At 43.2% G+C, this 25,418-nt stretch overlaps 1 protein-coding gene across 1 annotated transcript; it reads right to left on the reverse strand.

The window, feature by feature from the left end:
- Nucleotides 1–146: 146 nt before the first annotated feature.
- On the reverse strand, nt 147–24,289 carry sh3bp4 (SH3-domain binding protein 4). The gene is made up of 5 exons (XM_077215907.1): nt 24,144–24,289; nt 16,058–16,218; nt 13,615–15,962; nt 2,420–2,608; nt 147–1,095 (listed from the first exon to the last, which is right to left on the reverse strand). Exons 2-5 carry the CDS (start codon nt 16,167–16,169, stop codon nt 871–873), a joined length of 2,874 nt encoding a protein of 957 aa, XP_077072022.1. The 5' UTR covers nt 16,170–16,218; nt 24,144–24,289; the 3' UTR covers nt 147–870.
- Nucleotides 24,290–25,418: the final 1,129 nt, after the last annotated feature.

A 25,418-nucleotide genomic window follows, 5' to 3' on the forward strand; every position in this document is an offset into this window, starting at 1 on the left:
ACAAGTATGTAAAAGCATATCTTTTGTAAAAAATGTACAAGTATAAATCATGAATTTGAACAATCATATCTAATTTTACATTTAAAGTTTTAAATATCCATGAGATAGAGGCCTTTGTTTTGTATTAAAACAGCAGAAATACACAATTGGTCGAATGTACTTTTATTTATTGTACAAACAAAAGGGTCTTTAAAGGGGACCTATTACCTATTTTAAATGTGTGTGCATGTAAACTGGAGTTTATCTTTTTTTTTACTGCGATCAAGGGAAAAACATCATTACAAGGACTTACAAAAGCATAGAAAATCAAAGAATCAGTATTTAAACACTATTTCTCAGCGGTATAACTATCTGGCATTTTTTAACGACTCCTACCTGAACTATGCTGTTAAATGTTATAATGGAGAGAGTTGTATCATATCTGATAAATGGAAGAGAGGTTTAAAAAAAAATCAGTGTGTTCTTCTTGACTGTCATTATCAGATGCCGGCTCGAACTGATACAGCAAAACATAGCGTATTTACGGTAGTCTTTACAGTGCCTGTTCACAGCACCAGAAGCTAAAACGTGCCGGTTATGGTAAGGGGCATTATATTTGTGACACACGCTCCAAGTGGTAGACCAATCACAGCAGACTGGGCTTTCCAGAAGGCAGGTTAAAAAAAAAACTAAACTTAAACAGGTACCGTGCCGTAACAATGTAAATTAAAAGAAAAAATAGTTTTTTGAACGTTTAATCATGTAATTTTAATCTAGACCCCCTAAACAAAATTATGAACCTGTAAATGAGCATAATAGGGGCCCTTTAGTAATATAAATTGAAATCAGGTGTATCTGGGTCTTGTAAAAGTCAGTTGGTGTAGGCAGTTCTTATATGGCACAGTCATCTTGAGTGGAGGGGCTAAAGGCGGAGCTCCGTAGGAGATCCAGACAGTTGACAAGGACGAGGGATCCAGTGATATGTCTCCAGCGTTTGGTAATGGGGTTCTTCATTTTGTCCAATCCAGTGTGAAGTTCCTGAATCACATCCCTGTAACTGTCCCCAATCTGGGCTGCCCATGTGACCAGGAAGTCATACGCAGGTTTCCACATAGCCTTAGTGAGAGAAAAAAAAAAAATTTATAATAATTTGATGTAAACCTGCATGCACATGATATTCAGGCGTCTATACCGAATCTGTATACTTTCCATTAGAGTGAATGTGTGCAAATTCCTCAAGCCAGTGAAACAAATATAAGAGGAAGCTCATAATCTCATCAATTGTTGGTAGAACATTTTGGTTCCTTTTCTGAGCTAGATGCAAACAATTTAATCAGGTTTCCTGTAATTGCTGCTCAAACCCAGTTCTGTCAGGAGGACCACTATTGTCAAATATGATTGACAATTAGCATACAGTTTGGATTGGCAGTATTGGGTTCTGTTCTGGGTAAGAACTCCCTGCGCATCCATGCAGCCTAGCATGGAAAAGGCCCCCTTAAGGGGGTCGCACACCTGACAAGAACCGCAGCGCCACGTCGTGCAGCGCCATGTCTTTAAAATTCGAACACATTATTCTCTATGAGTGGTCACACACCGGCGGCGTCATTCGGCGTCTGTCCGTGGCGCCCAGCAACGGCTCAGGACCTTGTTCAAAATCCTGCCGTGCCACAAAGCGCCATTTACATAGTTTTATATTAAATTTACATTTATTATCACGGTTCATAAATTCACTGCTCCTTCTCGTCTCATGTGTTTGTTATTGTGCGTGTGGGCGTGGTCTCATTACCGCCGCTGATTGGCAGCACCAGCTGAATCTGTTCAGCGGCGCCTATTTATGTTCACAGTTTTCGTCCTGTCTTTGTCAGATCGTTGTGGAGTACCTGTTTCTGTCTGGCGTCTTGGTCTTCGTGTTGTGCTGTATTGGAATTGTCTCTTGGTTTATTGTTTTCTGTCTGGATTATCTGTTCAACCTGCACTTCACGGACCTGGTTTCATCCGCCATCAACTTCACCCTGATCAGCCCATCGAAGTCCCTGTGTCACTTCACCGCCGCCGTGTTGTGTGTGTGTTCTGACATTTGTGATCCTCAATAAATCATTTTACTTGTTATTGCATCCGTCTCCGAGTTCATTACATTTATTTGTCTCAAATCGTCGTTAATGTATATACTGACTTCACCCTGTGCTGCAGTATACAGTTAGTTTTACGTTGGACTTTAGTGCGTGGAATGTCATGTAGTCCCTACCAGCCGTTTGTTGTAGTCCTTAAAAAACTATTTCTTTAAAAGCAAATATCTTCCTTTGCTTTGAACTTTGAGCGTTGTAACTTTGCAAATGTTGTTTATGCTCAAACAGCAACATTACACAGTAACTAAAGTAAATGATGGTGAGTAAATTATGACAGAATGTTCAGGTTTGGCTGCGTTGTGAATTTGTTTTACCTCGCTGTCCAGTTGTCCTCTGCTGTCCCTGTGTGGAGCTTCATATGCTTCCATCTGCTGCCGGGACACTTTAGCCAGTCTCTCAGCAAGCTCCCTCCAGCGTCCCGCAACCTCCACCGCTGTGGTCAACAGCACAAAGTCCATGATCAGCCGTGCCACCAGGCCCTGACAGTCCATCTTCAGAAGAGCCTGAAAGAAAGATACAGAGATGCATACCACATTTTTTTTCTCTATTGGTATATATTGGCATATAATGGACATTTAATTGTGCAATTCTTTTGCAATGGTCTAACACTTGCTTAGAGTTATAATTTCATAAAGGTGTATTTCATAGGGATCACTCAAAAATGAATATACTGTCATAATTTATTCACCATTATGTTGTTCCAAACCTGTATGAGTGTTCCCTTTCAAGGGAACTCGAGCTGCGTTGAGACGCGGTGGGAACGCTCTGCGTGATTGCGTCGTGAAGCACGTGTATAATCAGTCCAATGGAAGAGCGAGACGTCATAGGCGGTGACGTCATAGACCAGGAAGCTGTAAAGCACACCAGAAAACAGACCGCGACAGCTTCTGTTGCCTTCAGCAAGCGATCTGTGTATTCTGTCCTTGTCATATTTATTGTTGTCTGTCAAGTTGCAATATATATATATATTATGGCAAAAGAGAGCAAGCAGCTTTTGTGTTGTTCCCTGCCCACGTTATATCACGGGTGGGGACACACACATCAGCTTTTTGTTACTATTTGGGAGTGGAGCATGCCACAGTCAGTTCTCGAGGGGGCTGACTGTGAGCATTGCGAGAAGCTGTCCGTGAGGACGCTCCGCTCCCGCCGGGCGTTCTTCGAGGAGGACGGCTCGGTTCGCGCTCCCCGCGCGGGTCCCGCTGTTGCCGATGCACGGCGGCGACTCGCATTTTGGGGTTCGCAAACGGATCTGACAGCGGGGGTTGGGACGGGCCCCGCCCTATCTCAGCTTTCACCTGGCAGATCCAGTGCTGGCGATTTCCAGTTCCGAGGAATTGGTATCGTTAGTGTTTTGTTTAGAAAAAGAGAACAAAACAAATAAAGATATTAAAAAAGGACAGATGTTTGAGTTTTCAATAAATGAATAAATAAGTCAACTCATAACTCTGTTGAATAAAGAGGAGCTTTAAAAGGAGGTTTATCTAGTGCTGTTGCTAGTTAAATATTTTCTGGCCAGCTGAACATTATGAGAGTGAAAATAAAAAGAGTTTATTAGATGAAATAAATCTAAAAACAGAAAAACTCTGTATCTCAGCCTCCTCGTCGGGGACTGCCGTTTTTTCCCTATCTCCACACCACACTGAGGTGTCGAGATCGTGGAATAAGTCGGTTTCTATTTTATGTGTTTAATGCCCAACGTCTAACTATAGTAATGCTATGGGTATTAAGTATCATGGTATGACAGTGCCTCGGGTTAAAGAGACGCTTGCTAGCTTTCTCTCTCCCGAGTCGGCGTCATCATTTTTAACCCCGACGTTACCCACCAGCCATCTAAATAAAATTTTTTATTAGGCAACGCTGGTGGGTAAATTATAAAGACATGGATGAATGTGAGGTTGAAAAAAAAAAACAGCACTGACGCTATTCGAGAATTGCGTCGTGCAAAAACAGATAAACTATACTGGGGAGGGACGGTTTCGAGAAATCGTTTCTCCTCTGCGTCCTCTGGGTGGCGACTCTCTGAGGAGGGTCGCAGCACGGCCAGTTCGGTTGTTTTCCTGCTGGTGGCCACGGAGTGATATATTTATATATATATATATATATACGTTTTTCTGATTTAAAAATAAAGAAAAATAAGATAAAATTATATCTGTTCTTCTGGACGCTCCGCTTTCAAAAAAACTAAGAATAAACCGTTCAGCGGCGTTCCAGAGGTTTCTTCCTCACCAATCTAATGTTCCTGAGACTGCTGGGCGGAGCAGTCTCAGTCTACTAAGCTCCTCGCAGCACAGAGTGCAAGAACGAGCATCGCCATTTGGGCTCCTCCAGAATCGAAGGGGACTTGGGTGGCGGTAGCAGTCTAGCCAGTTAGAGATATGCAAGATCTGAGGACTATTTTATCTCTAAAAAAGCTTGGACAATAGGAAGCCCTGACGCCAAGACTATCAGGCTTCTAAAGGGTGGTCCCCTCCGGGGTAGGGATGGTTTTGAGAAAATCTTTTCTCCTCGGCGCCCTCTGGGGTGCGACTCTCTGAGGAGGGTCGCAGCGCTGCCAGTTCGGTTTTCCTGCCGGTTCGCCGTTCAGGACACCAAGGTGTCAGTGTCCCCAAACGATCCTCCGAGGGGGGTCGTAGAGCAGTCAGTTCGGTTTCCGTGCCGGTTCGCCGTTTCAGGGTGCCGAGGTGCCTGCTTTTTCCAATGATCCCCCGAGGAGGGTCGTTGGAATTAAGTTATTTAAAGGGAAGCATGATCTGAGGACTGTCGTCATCTCTAATAAAGCTTCTGAGGGCTCCTCCGGGGCAGGGACGGTTTTGAGAAATCGTTTCTCCTCTGCGCCCTCTGGGGTGCGACTCTCTGAGGAGGGTCGCAGCGCTGCCAGTTCGGTTGTTCCCTGCCGGTTCGCCGTTCAGGGCACCGAGGTGTCAGCGTCCCCATACGATCCTCCGAGGAGGGTCGTAGAACGGTCAGTTCGGTTGTTCCCTGCCGGTTCGCCGCTTCAGGGCACCGTAGTGACTGTTCAACCAAATCCAGAGGCCAGTCTTGAGAGACTGGTTCCCCTAGTAGAATTTCTGGCAGCGTGGAAACTACTGCCACATATTTCTCGGTGGGTCCTGCACACTATAAAAAAGGGTTCAGAATTCGGTTCTTGTCCGCCCAGATTTCTAGGGGTCCTCCCCACTGTGGTGGACCCCGAGCAGGCTTTGGTTATGGAGCAGGAAGTTCTGACACTTCTGCAAAAGGAGCTGTAGAAGGGGTTCCTCCTCCCGGCAGACAGTCGGGGTTTTACTGCCATTACTTCATTGTTCCGAAAAAGGATGAGGGGTTGCGTCCTACTCTAGACCTGCGTCAATTAAACAGCAGGTTTCAGAATCTTAAGTTCAAAGTATGCTTACGCTAAATATGATTGTGTCACAGATTCAGTCCGAGGACTGGTTTGTCACAATAGACTTAAAGGACGCTTACTTATCCATCCATCCTCATCACAGGAGGTTCCTGAGGTTTGCTTTCAGGGGCGAAGCATACCAGTATCGGGTTCTTCCATTCGGCCTAGGTTATCACCCCACACCTTTTACAATATGCGTGGATGCAGCTCTGGCTCCTCTGAGATTCCAGGGCATTCGCGTATTAAATTATATCGACGATTGGTTGATTTTAGCTCAGTCCGAGCTTTTGGCAGTTCAACATCGAGATGTCGTTCTGTCCCACATAAGGACGTTGGGGTTGCGGCTCAACACCAAAAAGAGTGTACTCCTCCCAGCTCAGAGGACCACTTTCTAGGTGTATTATGGGATTCGACAACAATGCAAGCACGACTGTCTCCTGCACGTATTTCTGCGATTCTCACAGCCGTAAAGAATGTAAAACTAGGTCAGTCACTCACTGCAAACAGTCTCTGAGACTGTTGGGGCTCATGGTAGTTGCGTCTAACGTAGTTACTTTTGGCCTTCTGTACATGAGACCCCTGCAGTGGTGGCTCGGGACCAAGGGGTTTTCTCCGAGGGGAAATCCGTTTTCGCATGATCAAGGTCACGCGGCTATGCCTTCGTGCCTCGGACATGTGGAAGAAACCTTGGTTCCTCGCGCAGGGCCCAGTGCTGGGTGCTTCTTGTCGACGCGTCACGCTATCGACGGATGCTTCCCTCACAGGATGGGGGGCGGTCATGAGTGGCCGCTCGGTGAAAGGTCTTTGGCTGGGGCTCATGGCAGTTGCGTCCAACGTAGATACTTTTGGCCTTCTGTACATGAGACCCCTGCAGTGTTGGCTCGGGACCAAGGGGTTTTCTCCGAGGGGAAATCCGTTTTCGCATGATCAAGGTCACGCGGCTATGCCTTCGTGCCTCGGTCATGTGGAAGAACCTTGGTTCCTCGCCCAGGCCCAGTGTTGGGGTCTTCTTGTCGACGCATAATGCTATCGACGGATGTTTCCCTCACAAGTCGGGGGCAATCATGAGTGGTTGGTCGGCGAAGGGTCCGGACAACACACTGATGGTCTCGTATATCAGAGCAGATATCCTGTTGAGGCAGGGGCTGTGGCCCGGGGAATGGAAACTTCACCCCGAGGTGGTGGAGCTTCTTAGGGAGAACTTCGGTCAAACTACAAGTCGACCTTTCGCATCGCTTGTACAATGCATTGCCCTTGTGGTTCTCCCTCACGCATCCAGCTCAGCTTGGACTGGATGTAATGTAATAGGTGTGGTTGCCGCTACACCTATACGCTTTTCCCGATATCTTTGCTCCTGGGAGCTCTGGAGCTGTGGATACTGTGGGCTCGGCCTCTGAGGGGGCCCAGCTCATAGATTCAGGTTTCTCGACCGAGGTCGTGGAGACCATACTCCAGTCTAGAGCTCCCTCCACGAGAAGACTAATATGCTGTTCTCTGCCTGGTGCAGAGAACGCCTTCTGAATCTCGTTTCTGCCCTGTTGGTACAGTACTTGATTTCTGTAATGAATGTTTCTTTGCTGGGCTATCTCTGAGGAGAGATCCTTAATTTCGTCTTCTCCGTGGTACATGAGGCTGAGGCCTGCACGTACTTGGATTTGCACCTGGTTGGTGGTAGTATTTCTTCACCCCAGATCGGGTTGTATTTCTAGGTCCCTACTAAATGTGCGGGTCATTTGTGCTCCAGGCCTTCTGTCCTCCACCTCTAATACCCCAGATCAGGAAAATCTTAAATCTGTTATGCCCTTTCCGGGCTTTGGATGCTTAGGTCCACAGAGCTGCTCAGTGGCGTTTATCAGAACAATTTTTTGTCTGCTTCGGGTAACCTAAGATAGGTTGCCCTGCATCTAAACAGATAATGAGCAAGTGGGTAGTTGAGGCTATCTCACTTGCTTATGAAGCGGCCGGACAGCATTCACCTGTGGCTGTTCAGGCCCATTCTACAAGGAGTATGGCTGCCTCTAGGCTTTAATTTTGGGTATTTCCCTTCAGGATATTTGTAATGCGGCAGGCTGGTCCTCACCTCACACATTTGTCAGATTTTATGACCTACACCTCTCCACTCCCGGGGCTAGGTTGCTTGCTTCTAGTGTGCGCAAGGACTTCACACAGAACGGGCATTTGTCTTATGGCGTAGTGGGTATGGGGTTCCCACCGCGTCTCAACGCAGCTCGAGTTCCCTTGAAAGGGAACGTCTCAGGTTACGTATGTAACCCTGGTTCCCTGAGAGGGAACGAGACGCTGCGTTCTCCTGCCATACTTCCTGCATGCCCTGATCGACTTGCTTCAGGCTTTTTCAGAAGCTGTCGCGGTCTGTTTTCTGGTGTGCTTTATAGCTTCCTGGTCTATGACGTCACCGCCTATGACGTCTCGCTCTTCCATTGGACTGATTATACACGTGCTTCACGACGCAATCACGCAGAGCGTTCCCACCGCGTCTCAACGCAGCGTCTCGTTCCCTCTCAGGGAACCAGGGTTACATACGTAACCTGAGACGTTTTCTTCTGTGGAACACAAAATAAGTTATTTTGAAGAACTGTTTTTATTTATACAGTTAAACTCGGGTCAAAACCACACAGGAACCCATTGACTTTCCTTGCATGCACAAAAAAGAGAGATATTTTTCAAAATATGTTCTTTTAGTCATACTGGTTTGGAACGGCATGAGGGTAAATGATAACACAAATTTAACTCTAGATGCAATCTTTAGCAAAGGAATATCCATTGTACTTTTCAATATTGTAAACACTATTGTAACATTTAAAATGGTTTATTTTAGTTTTCATTGTTTTCAGTTACGAATTTTAACATTGACCATTTATTGGTTATCACCTTTAACATATAAAAAATAATGGTAGCTCAGTATCGGGCATAATTTTATTACCAGTGCATCCCTAGTTACAATGCATTACCCCATATAAAATATCATGCCCAAAATCGTAAATGAGGTTGAATCTATAATGCAAATATTTGTCACAGTAAAATAGTTCAAATCAAACTGAAATTTATAGTTTGTGTACTTTCATAATTTCATACCATGTTATCTGCTATTAAAAAAGTGTTTTCTTTTCCCCTTATTTGTTGTTAAATAAAGCATGTTCTAATAAGTAACCTTCATCAAGAGTACACAGCAACACAAACTACAAACCTGAGATAGTGTTAGTGCTTTTCTAAGTACTGCCTCAGAAGATCTGGACAAATCAAGAGCTCAAGTCATCCTCCAGGGTGCTTTGATAAATGTGGCGATATGCAGGAAGCGATGTGCATGCTCCTGTGAGCACAATATAATGAGAGTGACTCCAGGCCCCATGGACAAGGGAAATGTTAGGGTGGAATATCCGGCCGTTGTTTTGGCAAGTGTTCTGTCTTATTATCATGACTTTCTTTTCTCCCTTAGAGTTTGTTCTGACATTTAAAAAACTGAATAAGGACTTATATTCAACTGTGCCTTTTGAATATATGACATTCACTGATCTACAAAACTGTTGTCTTATGGTGATGACGTGACATTTATACTTTGTTAGCGCTTTTTTTATACAATAAAGAAAATATTCTTTCTACTAGTGCCATCAGTGAATGCAAATCAGCATTTGAACATGCATTTGTCAAAATTGCAGGTGTTCTTTATGCACTCAAATATGGTCTTACAACAGCAGCAAGTGTTTAAAAGTTACACGCCCTGAAACCACTAATCTCTGATTCCAGTTCCGTGGCTTGGAATGTTTGGAATGACAGGAAGTCTGCTCAGAGGGGGAGGAACACGGCGCTGATGCCCCAGAAGACCTGTTTGGCTCCAAACAGAGCAATGAGATAGCAGGAGTCTTGGATGCTTTGTATCTTATCAAATATGTTAGTTCTACAAACAAACAGGACGTCATGTTTTTGACTTGTACATTCAGTCAGTGCTAAAAGGAAGATACATTTTTGTGATCGGTACAATCTTCACTCCTCTCCTGTAGCACAAGTAGTGAATTTGCCACTCACTGTCTGGATGCAAGTGAAATAGAAAGCATATTGTGTGTGAAAGTATCACACTCTGTACACATTGATTGTGTGTATTAGCTAAAGAAAGATAAGGCCTTTCATGTGCACCTGTTTCCTAAGGTGTCTTACCTCTGACCCCTGTCACAGTCAGGAACTTATTAAGTAAACCCTCCCGAGACACAGTAGTATAACAGAAAGACAAACAAAATCTGCTGCTCAGGATTTTGACTGTCACAGAATCCAGAACCAGATGTTAATTCCTCAGAAATGACAAAAATGTCAAGTAAACGTAACTAGAAAACAGAATATCCAAATGTGTAATCATTTAAAAATATATTGAGGAAATGATCCAGGGCAAATTGTTATTATAATGATTTTAATTCCTAATCATTTCACTGTTTTGCACACAAATATGCCAAAGCTGGTTTCATTGTTTTGTTATTTTCTTCTCTTCTAAATTTCTCTTAATATGCTGGAAACCATTATAAAATAATAATAATAATAAAACAAACAAATAATGGCAGACAAGAGGCTTTTAAATTGAGGTGTACAAAAAAAGAAAAGTAAAAAAATGTTTCAGTCCAAGTACTGAGCCTCTTATTTCCATGATTTATTTGTTTATTTTTTTGGTGCGCAGATTCTTTCTCACTGATGATACATTGATTCAAAGTATACCCAGTGAACCTAGCTGGCTAATTTTTGCACAGAAAAAGTTTATTTTATATTAATATTCTGGAAAATTTAAACAGTTCCAAAAGAAGTGTTGTTAATTTGACCTATAAACAGTCTGTAAATACACACATTGTGAATTGAGTAGCGCATCAGAGTGTTTTTTACTCAGTAAAGTTACTTGCAGTGAAATCATGCTAAAAAAAAAGTATTCGGTATATGTTCAGTCGGAATCCAATTGACAGGTATTGTTAGTGTCATGATCTACCTGTTGACCTACTACAGGAATTTAATTATATATTATTACACAAAGCCTGTCTGAGCAAATCAAGATATTTGATCAGTGCAGATTCTTTAAATTCATATAACATAACACGTGAATTAGTTAGCATGCTCATACATTTGCTTAGCCTTGATTTAACACTGCATGTGCACTAAACAATGCAGCTTTCATTAATAAAACAGCTGAACACACATTTACTTGAATGCTTTCAGTACATTTCTCTCTTAAATCCATTTTCTTTAACATCTGATTTTATGATATTACTCATACTTCATTATATATCCTCTTTTGATTTCCTGTTATATAAGCTGACCATTCTGTCTTCTTTTTTTCTGTTTATAAACTATTGTCAGAAATCTCTGACCATTTACACAGAACCACTCTTCTGCTCGAACAATAGCCTAAGGGAAATGGGAGGAGACCATGGGGAATCAAAGACTCAAAACGTTTAGAGACATTCACTCGTTCTTCTGAGGCATGCCTTTAAATTCATCTGAGCCTAAATAAAGCCCAGACTGGAGAATATGCCAGGAAAAAGTTTTACAACTGGCACTTTTACTGATTAAAAATGGAATTGCAAAGTTCTATAAAGCTGTTCAGTCAGAATGCCCATTTTTTTAGGTAACCCGAAAGACTATTTCACCATGGCTTCCCTATGGGAATTTCTAATGGGTTTCAAAATTCACATTTGACTGTGTGTGATTTGTTTTGTAAAACAAAACAGTAAATTATTTTTGTGTAATATTAACCGCAGACCTCATTTTATTCATAAATTCAAAAGCCAGAGGGAATTCAAGAGAGAACCCATTGCTCTAAAATGCGAATTCTTCTCTATTCAGAATATGCAAGAAGCTTATTAAAACATGCACAGAATTACAGTTGCATATCTGTTAGCAATCTCCTGGCAATAGATTTGTAGGTGTGGAGGGATTGTGTAGTTTGAGGCGCCTCTCGATGCTTCTGTGTAAATGTTAACAATAAGAAAGGAAACATCTGCACAACTAAGACTCTTCAACACGCTCACATCTTCCGGCATTTTCACTCACGGGTCTGTTGTCACGTTTAAGATGGTCACAGATGACCCTTCCTAATTTTAGTACATAAAGAACATTTCTATGTATCTTCACTTCAGTTATATCAAGCTCTTAAACTGACTTTGTCAAAGGGACGTGCTATGTGACAATGTATATTGTCAATATCATAATTTTAATCTCACTACAAATGTGGTGTTTTGAGCAGATGTTGTTTCAGCTCATCGTTATTTCAATTGAGACCCAGCATTAAGAAAACTGAAGCGTGCATGCGCATGCCTTTTATATGATATTACTCAGCGTGTTGATATCAGATACTGAAGATATTCTTTCAAGTCTTGCGCATTTCGACTGTATGTTTTTTTTTTCATTTGGGTGGTTGTTTACTTTTACAGTTGCACATAAATTTAAAGTTTAAAACCCCTATTTTGCCAAATTATTGTTAGGTGATTTGTTGTGTTTCTGACTTTTCAAAATTGGTTTGAGTAATTGAATCACACACACACACACACACACACAAACACACACACACACACACAATTATCGTTGAAGCTCATATGAAATGAAACATATGAGCAAAACACAGTATTAATGAGCAGGCCACTGGTGGAGTGTTGGAGGCAAGGCAAGTCCTTCTTACATGTGCATTTTTATATTGATATACTTAGAGGTTTAATTAAAATTTCTTTTTTAATTTAACATTAAAATATGTGATTTTTATTTAGAGTGGCTGCGGTAATGTATGCAATTTATTGTGTGTGTGGGAATCAATTACTCAAACCAATTTTGAAAAGTCAGAAACACACCAAATCTCTGACATAGAGAGGTTTGCTTTAAGAAATTACTGCAGATAGACTTATGCATTATAGAGCAGATTTATATTTAAAAGTGTGTTTGTAATACAAGCTAAAATGCAACTTGATATTTCCTTAGGAAACATCCTGCTTCAGGTTCCTGTTGACATAAGTTTTCACATCAAGCTTTATTGACAGTTATATGAAGAGTGCTCTGAGTAAAGTTATGAAATATTAATTTGACAGGCTCTGGTATGAACTACAGAAATTATATATTATTCATAGTTTAATTAATACAAATCTACTCATTTGAAAAACTGAAAAGTGTAGAATAAATCCTTCAATCACATCTGCAAGGTCGATTGCATGCAGCTTCATTGTTTTTATAATTTTCAGTAATGACATTTTTTCGATTTCATGCTGGATCTATTGCTATCATAGTTGACTTTCTGACTTTCGACTTGTTAAAGGGTAACTCAACCCCTGGTCAGAGCCTGACTCCACCTACTGGCAATATTTGAAAAATATCAGCCCGTTATCAGCTGTCAATCACGCTGTCAATCAAAGTTAACCACGCCCTTATTTGTCATACATATTATATCTAAATACGATCTAAATTAGTTCTCACAGTTGTCAGGCCCTTGGAACCTATCAAAAATACAATAAAAGTCCATGGGACAAAACTGTAAAAACATGAATTTATGCTGTGAAAACAGACATTTTAACATGGGTGTCTATGGACATTTGCTCCCTTTTGGGACCTGCCCCTAGCGGATTTTCAATTTATTGCAGTTTTTCGCACTTCCGGGTAGGCTTCCTTTTTCAGATTAGAATGTTGCCGCTTGCCTGAGACCCGCGTCTCTCTGTAGGCAAGGGCGTGGTGAGCTGGTGCCTGCTTACCTCAGGCAGTACCACAACATCCAATAGGAAAAATCAACTGCAGTAGCCACCGTTCAACCTGAAGATGGCAGCACTCAGACGTTTTAACACCATATATTGTAGAATTAATAACACTTTATACCCAAAATTTGACATTTAATGTCAAAAAATGTACTCAAATCAATGAACAACATTAATAAAGCCCCAGTCTTACAGTTCATTAACTAAAAAAAATTGTTTTAGGGTTTAGTTACCCTTTAATTTTCAATAACGATACTCTTCTCCGGATTCTCTTTGCAGTTACTAATCTTATAAATAATAAATTAATTAATGTAAAATATAAAATTTTATACAATTAGTATGTTTAGTTTCTACGAAGGTGCTCTCAGTTAAGTTTAGCTGAAAGATCTACATCCATATCAACGCTTACCTTCATGAGTTCCTTCTGGAAAGACTTCCTCTCCTTGCCCTCAGCTGTGTTGCACTCTTCCTTAAGCTTCTCGAGAACACAAGCCACTTTTTCAGGCTCACTGTCTGGCTCTGTCCGACAGAAATGTGCCAGAGGCAGATTGATGTAGCCCAAAGCATCAGCAAATGCTCTCCAACTCGCCACGTTCTCCATCAATATCGTTCGCACTGATGCGTAGATGTATGTCAGGCACATGCAGGGCTTCAGGATCTGTTCTAAAAGGACTGTAGTCATAAGATCAGGCCCTTTGAAATGAACAGGTTTCACTTTTCCCATTATTAGAATGTTTTTTGCATGTACCAACCCAATTCTTCCATGGTAATATCCGATGTACCACTCTTTGGTCCATAGATGTCCTTTAAATTTAATTTTTTCCTCACTCAAAAGAGCCATCACATCTCCTTTAAGATACTCTAGCAAATACAGGCTTTTGGACTGTCTTATAACAGTTTTTAGCAACTTAGCAAATTTTATGTTTTTGACTAGTATGTCCTGAAACACAGGGTACTTTGTGGTCGCTGCAAGAGGAGACAGTACAATTTTGTTTACTTCCTTTTTCTTTAGGAAGCGCCTTTGAGCGGAGCTTGTGCTTGTTTTTGGTGGTGGGGTTGGGGTCTGAACGCAAAACTGGGCCAAGATACAATCCTTATCATCCTTGACCTGAATTCGCAAAGTAAAATCTAAAATGTCAGTAGAATCCCGAGCTTCAATCATATTGACGAGACGGGCAACTTTGCCGAGTTTGATCTGGAATCCCCTCACGGTTCTTGCCTGTTCATTGGCTTTTACTTCAAAATTAGACATGTTCGAATACACGCCAACTTGAAGGTCTTGAGGTTTTGTTAGTACAAACTGATGCTTTCCCCAGAGCTGGAGGATGACAGGTTGAGTAGAATGTGAGTGTTTTTTTACGTCGCTCACTAGCAACGTCTTCGGGGCGCAGTCGTGGCCAAAAATGGCCACCACTGTCTTGAAGGATGGGTGGATGTGTTTTGGCCCGTATACCCCAAGAGTGACCTTTTTTACGACATTATCCCACACCGTGTTGTATGGGGCCACAGTTTGTGCTTGGGCAACCACAGAAACATACATGCAAGGTTCTAAATTGTCCAGAGTCACTTGAACTGTGTCTCCATACATGTATGCATGTGGAATCGAGACATATGGACCTTCTTTGAAGTCGCTTCTTACGCACACCACCTCTGTGGCTTTGCGGCTCTCTATCTTCACTACAACAGACACCTTCATCTCTAAAGTGACTGGGGTCTTGGTTTCCATGTTACTGAGTTTTACTTCTACCACTGGACTTACAGTAGTACATCTATCATTGTTAAGCTCCAATGGTGGGTCCAGAAGGGCCTTCAGCGATATCTGTTGAGTCTCACCAGGTGCAACATGGCCCTCAGGGATATGTATGCTGATACTGGAATCTGGTAGCTGCACAGCACCGCCAGCACTGTCCAGATTGCACACAATGTTGGTCTCTATTGGCTGGGTTTGCCCCCAACCTGGGTTTTGTCCAATGGAGTCCAGGTCGTGGCAGGATCTTGTAAGTTTACGATGATTTAGCCATGCCGTTTTGAAATCCTCTCTACTTTGATAATGCTCAGGTTTAGGTGACTTCATGCCACCAAAAAAACTCAAGGAAACTTGATTCCCATCAGACAAGGACTGTAGGACAGACAGCTCTGACATGCTGTAGCAGCGCTTGCTCCTAAAAAATGAATTGTTTCGGCGAAGATTTGGACCAATCCCTGAGCCGGGACTAAAATGGTTTGTGTCGAAGAGCCCACTTTCAAATCCATTAATGTTAACAGTGCTGCTGGTGTTTGAGATGGGAAGTGAGAGATTATCAAAACACAAAGCATTTGCTGAATTATGCTTACTGTTTTGCTCAGAGGTGCCTTGCACCGTGCCATTTAGGAAAGGGTTAGTTGACATCCGTTTATTAACAAAAGGATTTTCATTTCTAGATTCTGTGGTTTTGGAGGACCCCGGCCACTCCCCTGAGATGTCCATTTCTTTCACTTCCTCAGAAATGTCACCTAGGCTGTCAATCATACCACTATCACTGAACGAGGAGTCTCGATAATTGATTGGGTGGACATAGGCTGCTGGGATGTATCCCATTTCTTTACTGTTGTGTGCATACCACCACTCTCCACCCGATGTGTCTATAACATAAAGACAGTCTCCCTTTGAGAACTTAAGAGTGGTAAAGCTGGACGGACAGTAATCCTTAATGGCAATGACTTCCTTGACTGCTCCAAATGAGGTAACATCCAGTCGTAAGGCGCTAGGAGAAGGTGCTGGAATAAAGAAAATAAAATGGTGCATGAGATTAAACATATAGTTAACAATACGTTGATTTCAAGGTAAGAATAAGAAAAGAAACATTTGACACCTGTAAGGGTGGCCTCTGACACTCCTACACTGTGATCGATAAGTGCGCCCTCAGATCTGCAGCGAGGGAGCACAGTGTTGTTGTTCGCTGATCGAATGCGATGGGCAGCCATGGTGAGTATCGAACTCCCCCTCTTGTCTCAAGTTTTTTTCCCCATGTTTCTGTTTCAGGATAAATTGTACATATTTCATAAGAATGTTACCATGTGCAATTCTTTAAAAAATATTTATTTCTTAAATATTTTCTAAAGAACAATCATTTTATTATACTGATTGTGTGACAGTTGTTTTCAGACAGTTCTTCACTGATTAAGAAGTGCAATCAGAAAAAATAATCTACAAAGAGAATATATAAATAAAAACACTGTTAACTGTGATAACTGTGATTTCTTCAATGATTTAATTAGTCATTGAGAAAATCCTACAACTATTTTCATATTGGTCTATCAGGCTTGTGTGTGTGTGTGTATATATATATATATATATATATATATATATATATATATATATATATATGGGAAATTTCTGTTTCATTTCCTTGTTCCATTTATTATCCTAAACCTAAGAGAGGCCACACTTTGCCACTACATGTCTTAGATAAGGCTAATATGGGCAGAAATATTTTTTTCTTGTCCAGACATGTCTACCTTATTCGTGACATCCTCCTGAAAACAAACAGAGAATAAAAAGCCCTGGTCTCTATGAAAGTTCACAGTCAATTGCTTCTATATCCTGAAATCAAAGGAACTAAATTTATTTCCTTTTTATTTTATTATTAGCCTATACTTTTATTTTTGTGCAATGACTTATGTTGTCAAATGATTGCTTCAAATATTGCGCAAAGTGATTGAATTATTCATAAATAAATAGAAGTTCCATCTAAGCTGCTTTAAGAGCGCAGTTTGCAAGCATAAGGATCAAACATCGCCTGCTTTTAGTAATCAAAAGTAGGATAGTGTTTGAGTGGAACTCGGCATCCTCTTAAGTCTGATCATGAACTAAAAAGGCTCTCCAGCAATACACATCAGTGGTTTCCATGGCTACCACCTTGGGGAAGAAAGCACACACAGTGAAGCGCCTTTAGAGAAAATGCCCAGCTGTAGGCTACTGGGAATGTCTCACTCACATCAGTCTGACATGAACCCCAACTATTTTGCACTCCAGCAGATTATCACTCCAACAAAGCAATCACTATGTGGCTGGACTCAATATGTTTCAATATGTTTAAAACTAGAAGGTCTCCATAAAGCCTCACTGTTAGTGAAAGCAAATTCACTCAGTGAGGGTTACAGTTCCCTTTCGAGGGAACTCAACACTGCGTCGAGAATCGACACTTTGGGGGACGCTCCCTTAGCGTGCGCCTCTGAAGTAAGAATGAAACTAATCCAATCCTGATTGGTGTTGCGTCGTGATGTAACATGTGACGGCATAACCGGATGCATAAAAGTGACGCTGACACACACACACATCAGCTTTAGCTCTTCAGCAAGCGCTCTCTGTGAAACTGCCTGTCTTATTTGGTGTTGTTTGTCTGTGCAAATCTCTGTATTATGGCGAGTGAACAATACACTAAGTGTGTGCACCCCTGACCAAGATAATATATATGCCACGGGTGGGGACACGCATCAGGTGTGTGTATTGTTTAGGGGCGCAGCACGCACTGTCAGCTCTCGAGAGGGCTGCCTGTGCACACTGTGAAGCACTTCCTATTAGAGTGCTGCGCTCCCGCTTGGCTATATTATTTCCTGATGATGGCCAGGCTCACGATCCCCGCGGTTCGGGTCCCGCGTCCATTGAGGCGGCGCGACGGCTTAGATCGTGGAGATCGCAGAAGGATCTCGCGGATGAGAACGAGACTGCTGAGGCACCTTTTCTCTCATCATCCGCAGATTCTATGACACTCGTTCACGACGCAGAAGCCCGCGATGCGGCTTCTTCTGCCCGTGACGAGTGCCCAGTGCTCGAGCTATCTGTTTATAAGGAAGTAGATGTGCTCAGCATCGGGAACGAGCAACATGAGTCACACTCGCCGGCTTATGTTTCTGCTTATGTAGAGCTCGTGGAGGTTGTGATGCGTGCGGTGGCCAGACTAAATAAATATATAAATAAATATATGAGCTGGCCACAAAATAAGCAGGATGATCCCCGTCAAAATGAACTAGACGAGAGACTCCCGCAGCACCGTTCACAACCTCAGAGCCGGGGCTTACTGTTTTTCCCAGATCTTTATAAAAATATAAATATATATGTGTAGATCCTGGGAAAAAACCCATTCTTTAGGTATCTCACCACATTCATTATATGTTTATTCGAATGTGGTGGGTGCGAGAGAGTCGGGTTATGGCAAGTTGCCGCAGATGGAGGAAGCTTTAGCGTGCTATCTTTCTCCTGATCCGGCATCTTCACTTTAAGCCCCGGCGCTGCCCAACAAACCGTGCAGGGACACCTCTGCACTGGTTGGCTGGGCTTATATGGTGCAGGAAATCGATGTTGCTCTTCCGCCGTTAAAAACGTTTCGGGACACATCGGTTTCCAGCGAACGCAGGCTGCACTGTCCGCCCCACATTTTTGCGGCCAGGCAGCATTCGCGTTCGCCAATCGAGAATCTTTTTCGGTCCAGCCCTTCCGGAAACCCGCTTCAGGGGTCCAGAACGAATCCCGATTAATACCCGAAGCCAGGCTCGAGAGCCTGGTTCCTTTGGTAAAATATTTAGAAAAGAAAAGGTCAGGCTGGTGCGTGTCTGCACTCTAGGACGATTTTGCAGGCGTACCAGGCCGATCTTCTTAAAGATCTAAGTGAGGCAAATATTTCCTGTTGGCCGCTCCGCTATCTCCTTCTGGCCTGTTTTCCAACGCTGTCACTACAGTCGTTGACAGGTTTCAGGAAGCAAAAAAAAAAAAAAAAAAGAGAGAGCGTTGCCTCTAGAGGCCCTCCTGCGGGAGTTTGGCAAACAGAGGAAGCACTCTCAACCGAAGTCCTCCAGCCAGAAGGGTGACCTGAGGGCCGTCCTTCAGGCGAAGAGGTCCTAATTGTAGGACCTCTCTGAGGGCTGCCCCCCCCGCTGTGGAACAATCGAGGTTGTTCTAGCAGCAGGTGCCCTCAGGGTAGAAGATGTTGTCACGCCGTCTTTGACGCTTCGGGCCACATCGATTTCCAGCGAACGCACTCCGTGGCGTTCACCCCAAAAGCTTGCATCAGGGCACCGACTATGGTCACAAAATCTGTATCGACTTTTATCCTGCCGGTCCTCCGCTTCAGGAAGTCGAGAATAGTGCTCGGAAAACACCCGAGGCCAGTCTCGAGGGGCTGGTTCCCTTAGTAGATTTTGTAGAAGAATGGCAACGCCTTCCGAATATATCTCTATGGGTACAGACTGCAGTTCGGTGCCCGACCTCCCTAGTTTGCTGGGGTGGTACCGACTGCAGTGATTCCAGAACAGGCTCGGGTTATGGAACAAGAGGTACAGACTCTACTGGAATTAAGGGGCCATAGAATGTGTTCCCCTACCAGACAGGGAGTCCGGGTTTTACAGCCGGTACTTTATAGTTCCAAAGAAGGATGGCGGACTGAGGCCAATTTTAGATCTAGGGCTTTTGAATCGTTCTTTGAGGAGATTCAGGTTCAAAATTATTACTATTCCCATTATCGTGAGCCATATCAGATCAGAGGACTGGTTTGTCACGATGGATCTAAAAGACTCTTATTTCATGTCTCCATCCTTCCATGTCACAGGAGGTTGCTTTCGGGGGCGAAGCATACCAATATCGGGTTCTTCCGTTCGGCCTAGCACTCTCTCCCCGCACGTTCACAAAGTGTATGGATGCGGCTCTGGCTCCTCTGAGGCTTCAGGGCATCCGTATACTGAATTACATCGGCGACTGGCTCATATTGGCCCAGTCTCGAGAAATGGCAGTTCGGCATCGAGATGTCGTCCTTGGCCACATTCAGAACCGGGGGTTGAGGCTCAACACTAAGAAAAATGTGTTGGACCCAGCTCAGAAGACTACTCTTCTGGGCGTGGTATAGAATTCGGTTACGATGCGGGCACGTATGTCTCCCGCTCGTATCGAATCCATCCTGGCCATGGTGTCCGGGATAAAGCTAGGCCAGGCCATCACTGTAAAGCAATTTCAAAGACTGCTGGGCCTCATAACAGCGGCATCCAACATAATTCCTTTGGGCCTGTTTCACATGAGGCCCCTTCAGAAGTGGCTCAAAGCCAAGGGTTTTTTCCCCAAGGGGAATCCGTTCCATATAATAAAGGTTACGCGCAGATGCCTTCGTTCCCTATTAATATGGAAGAAACCTTGGTTCTTGTCCCAAGGGCTAGTGGTAGGGGCGTCATGTTGCCGGGAAACTGTTTCGACAGACGCTTCCCTCACTGGCTGGGGCGCGGTCTCGGACGGCCGCTTTGCCAGGGGTCTGTGGCAGGACCATCATCATTCTTGGCATATAAATTGCCTAGAGATGTTGGCTGTGTTCAGGGCTCTGAGGAGCTTCCTCACAGACATCAAAGGTTACCACGTCTCAGTGGTAGCTTATCTAAACCGACAAAGGACACTCAGATCGCGCCCTCTATCCAGATTGGTGCATCAGATCATTTTATGGCCCCAAGGGAAAATATTATCTATAAGAGCAATATATGTCCCGGGGGATCTGAATCAGGGAGCGGACATCCTGTCGAGGCAGGGGCTGAGGCCCGGGGAATGGAGACTCCATCCAGAGGTGGTGGAGTTCATATGGCAGAGGTTTGGACCAGTGGAAGTGGATCTGTTTGCGTCTCGAGGGACGTCCATCCCACTGTCCACTTTGGTACTCCCTCACTCATCCAGCCCCGCTGGGGTTGGATGCCATGGTACAGGCCTGGCCGAGGCTTCGCCTGTACGCTTTTCCCCCCGATCGCTCTGCTCCCGGGGGTCCTGGAGAGGGTCCGTCAGGAGGGCATCAGTCTTCTTCTGATAGCCCTGTTTTGGCCAGCCCGAGTATGGTTTTCAGACTTAATTTCACCCCTGATAGCTCCGCCATGGCAGATTCCTCTGAGGAGGGGTCTGTTGTCTCAGGCGGAGGGCACTATATTCCATCCTCATCCAGAGCTGTGGAAATTGTGGGTCTGGCCTCTGAGGGGGCTCAGTACCTAGATGCTGGTCTATCATCTGGGGTGGTCGAAACCATACTTATCTCTAGGGCTCCGTCTACTAGGAGATTATATGGCCTCAAGTGAAATATTTTTCTACTTGGTGTAGAGAACTTGAGTTAGACCCAGTTAACTGCCCAATGGCTTCAGTTCTGGAGTTTCTTCAAGATTGTTTCTCTGCGAATCTCTCCCCTTCCACACGTAGGGTGTACGTGGCTGCCATTGCGGCGTTCCATGCACCACTAAATGTTGGGCCTTTAGGGAGGCACCAACTGGTCATACTATTTCTCCATGGTATTGGAGGATGAGACCGACAGTCAGGTCCAGGGTTCCTTCCTGGGACCTGGCGGTGGTTCTCGAAGGGCTATCCCTGGCTCCCTTCGAATACCTCCAGTCGGCTTCGCCTAGGACCTCACGTTCAAGAAAGCCTTTCTCTTAGCTAATTCTTTAAAGAGACTGGGATATCTCCAAGCCCTGGCATTAACGCCAGTTTGCTTGGGGTGTGCCCCCGGCGGAGTTAAGGCCATCCTGCATCCGAGACCCAGCTATGTGCCTTAAGTGCAATTTATCATGGCTAGGTCCATGGTCCTGCAAGTATTTCATCCTCCACCTCATGTGTCGGCAGAAAAGGAGAGGTTCCTTGCTCTGCCAGTCAGAGTTCCGAGTATTACCTTGAGAGGTCCTCTTCTTGGAGGAGGTCGGACCTACTGTAGTGTGTTTTGGATCACCTATTAGGGGCTCCCGGCTATACAAACCATAAGTAGGCCTACAAGGTGCGGAATTTCCCTTCACCTTTGGCCGTTAGGGCTCATTCTACTAGAGGCATGGCATCCTCTAGGGCCCTCCTTTCGGGAGTTCCCATCAAGGAGATCTGTGAGGCAACCGGTTGGGCTACCCCACACACTTTTGTTAGGTTCTATAGTCTGCACCTCCCTAGTACGCTTGGCGCACACGTGCTCTCGTCCTAGCTGAGTGCCTGAATCAGTTTCACTCCGGGGCAGGCCTGTTTTCGGTGCGTGGCTTAGTGGGCATTCGTTCCCCAAAGTGTCGATTCTCAACGCAGTGTTGAGTTCCCTTGAAAGGGAACGTCTCGGGTTATGACTATAACCCTTGTTCCCTGAGAAGGGAACGAGACACTGCGTCGTCCTGCCACGCCCCTCGAGGCCTTAGAGCGTCTTGCTTCATCGCGGAGCTGATGTGTGTGTGTGTCAGCGTCACTTTTATGCATCCGGTTATGCCGTCACATGTTACATCACGACGCAACACCAATCAGGATTGGATTAGTTTCATTCTTACTTCAGAGGCGCACGCTAAGGGAGCGTCCCCCAAAGTGTCGATTCTCGACGCAGTGTCTCGTTCCCTTCTCAGGGAACAAGGGTTATAGTCATAACCCGAGACGTTTTGTATAAATTCAAACGACAATGTTATACAGTAAGACCATTCGTAAATAGATAACATAAGCAGCAAATTAAGTATCAGCAAATGGAGAGCAGCTGTGTTAAGTTTCATATTATATGAGATATGACTACAAATGTATCTGTGGTAAACTGTTTGTTTAGAGATTAGTTTCTTTAGAATTGGGTCAAAATGTTCCTGAAAGTGAAAACGTGTGTGTGTGTGTGGATCTGTTCTGTGAAAGACTGTTTGATTGTTCCACCTTTTGTTTCAGAAAAACAGAGGAAATGCCTGTGAAATAAGGATGCAGCATTTCCCAAAACTTACTTTGTACAACGTTATCATATTTTAGCGAGCCAACATGGTACATACCAGCCCTACCCAATTTAACAATCTCTGTGCTTGTTGAATTAATTGTTACTGTCATGGACATTTTTATCATTGGCTATTTTCCAAACTGAACTTGTTTTACAAGCCTGCAGATTTTTGAAGCATGCATGGTCACTGCTTTTGGTGACAGCGCAATAATCTAGTTCTAGTTATTTTATTTTTATAAAGCACATTTAAAAACAGTCCCAGGACTTACCAAAATGGTGTGTAAAGCCAAGTAATCAAAAAAAATGATAAAAATAAGAATTTAAAGAAAACAAATAAGTTTTCAAGAGAAATTTAAAAACTGATATGGAAGCAGCCCTAAGTTGTGCTGGCAGGCTGTTCCACAACCCACCACCGAAAAGGCTATTTCTCCTCTGCGTTCCAGCCTTGTACAGGGCGATATTTAAACATGAATTTGTAATGTTTTATCCTGTGTAGATTAAATCTAGGCAGAGCTCAAAACAGTGTTCAAAACAGTATCAGGACCATGTTTAATAAGCATGTATCTCAATATTCAAATAACTTTTGAGGAGAAATGGGTGGAAAATAATGTTCAGACTGTTAAATTAAACATTAATGCTGTAGAGAAAGTATATATTATTTAAGAGGAGCCTCTAGTTTGGCATGAGAGGATTCCTGAAGGTTTGAGTTCTAATAGCCTGCTAATCAAATTTGCATACAGGCGAAAGATATAGCGCAAAAGAAAATGTTCTGACATTTCTCGAATATTTTCCAGGTTTTTAGAACTACATGCAAGTTTTAACTCTCAAACAGTAAGTTCAGATTCTTTATGTAAGATAAAAGACGGTTGGTGGGTGTACCTCAGACAAGTTGAGACGGATTGTGAAATATCAACTGACGAGGACATTCAGTATAACTTACCTACACACACACACACACACACACGCACACACACACACACACACACACACACACACACACACACACACACACACACACACACACACACAGGCTCCACTTTAATCCACTTTAGTGTCTAACACTACGAAAACAAAAAACATAAACTCGATTTAAACTTAGTTGTCAGAAACCACAGATGAAAATTCAGCAAGGAAAGTTGTAACTCAATGGTAGATATTGGCGGAAAAAGCAATGCAACACTAATCTAAAACCCCGATGAAGAAAAAAAGGTAAAATATATATGAATCATAGCCTACTTACTTTACTGCAGGGGCAGTCCAGTCTCTTGAGAGTGTGGACCGTTATGTGAGGCTGTCGTGAGCGCGCGTCTCAATCCCAGGCGCTTCGCTGTTCAGTTGAGAAGCTGCGTGACGTCATTAGCCAGGAGGAGTCCCGCTGTTGTGCCTAATTTCGAAACCCTGACAAATTGTTTAAGACGCTAACTGATTGCCTAACCCTAACCCCACCTCCATACCAAATGCTAAACCTACCTATACTGGGGATTTTGAGGGGTAATAATCTGACGTTGGTGGGGGTCCGAATTAGGCACTAGGACTACACAAAAACATATCAAACCCTTTACACTTTAACTGCATACAGCTTTTTAACTGCCATAATAAATAGGCCTACGCCAAGTTTTATTGAGCTAAGGTAGCCTATATATGCCTTATAGGTCTACTCCACAGTGTAAAAACCATTTATTTATTAAATTACACTGAAAATCTTGCTCATTAGATAATTAATCTAATTTGATCCTCATGTAGCTAGTGCCCTAAATTTCCACTGCATTTTTAATACACTGGCAGTCACAAAAAAAGTTGACACATTGAAATTGCATCTAATCAGCTCATCAAGTTCAACCCTTTGGGGAAATGTGTCTCAATAATAGGCTACACGTCTGGCATCACCTGGTGGACATGTAGCATATAGCAAAGTTCCTTATAATCTAATCTCAAATGTGACCTGTCACCATTTGATTAAAATTTACTCTGTACAGTTAGAGAACGTAGATCTCAATTTTCCACAGTTCAATATGTCAGTTTAACAAGTCAGAAGAGCTGTGGGGATGTCATTATACACTCCCATCTCCCTTTTGAGCTCACATGAAAAGTGGCATGTGATTTTCAGCAACATTGTAGATTTTATTACTAACACAATATTTTCAGAAAATAAAATTTTTTATCAAGATAATTTTTATTTTTTTTGCCTAGCAATCATATTGTTGTACCATTATTTGAGTTAGTACATAACCTAAAGTAGCCGTTTCTCTTCCTCTCAACCCCACATGCTGAAATCATGTTAGGGGTTTGGATAGTTGTAATGGTTCATTAAAAAATGTTACAACCAACCCCTGTATGATCCAGTTATCCATCACATGTTCTGTTAAGTCAAAGTCATGTGCATTTTATTGCGCACCAAGGAATTTAATGTGGTAGTTTATGCGTATCTTTTTAACAGATAAAACACGTTTTTTAAATATACAAATTAAGAATTAATTTTTTTTGAGCACATTTGTTTAATTTAGGCGCATCTTGG

The sequence above is a fragment of the Siphateles boraxobius genome, unplaced genomic scaffold (genome assembly GCF_051911475.1).
Source record: "Siphateles boraxobius isolate OS27281-9 unplaced genomic scaffold, OSU_SipBor_1 7, whole genome shotgun sequence".
Classification (NCBI taxonomy): domain Eukaryota; kingdom Metazoa; phylum Chordata; class Actinopteri; order Cypriniformes; family Leuciscidae; genus Siphateles; species Siphateles boraxobius.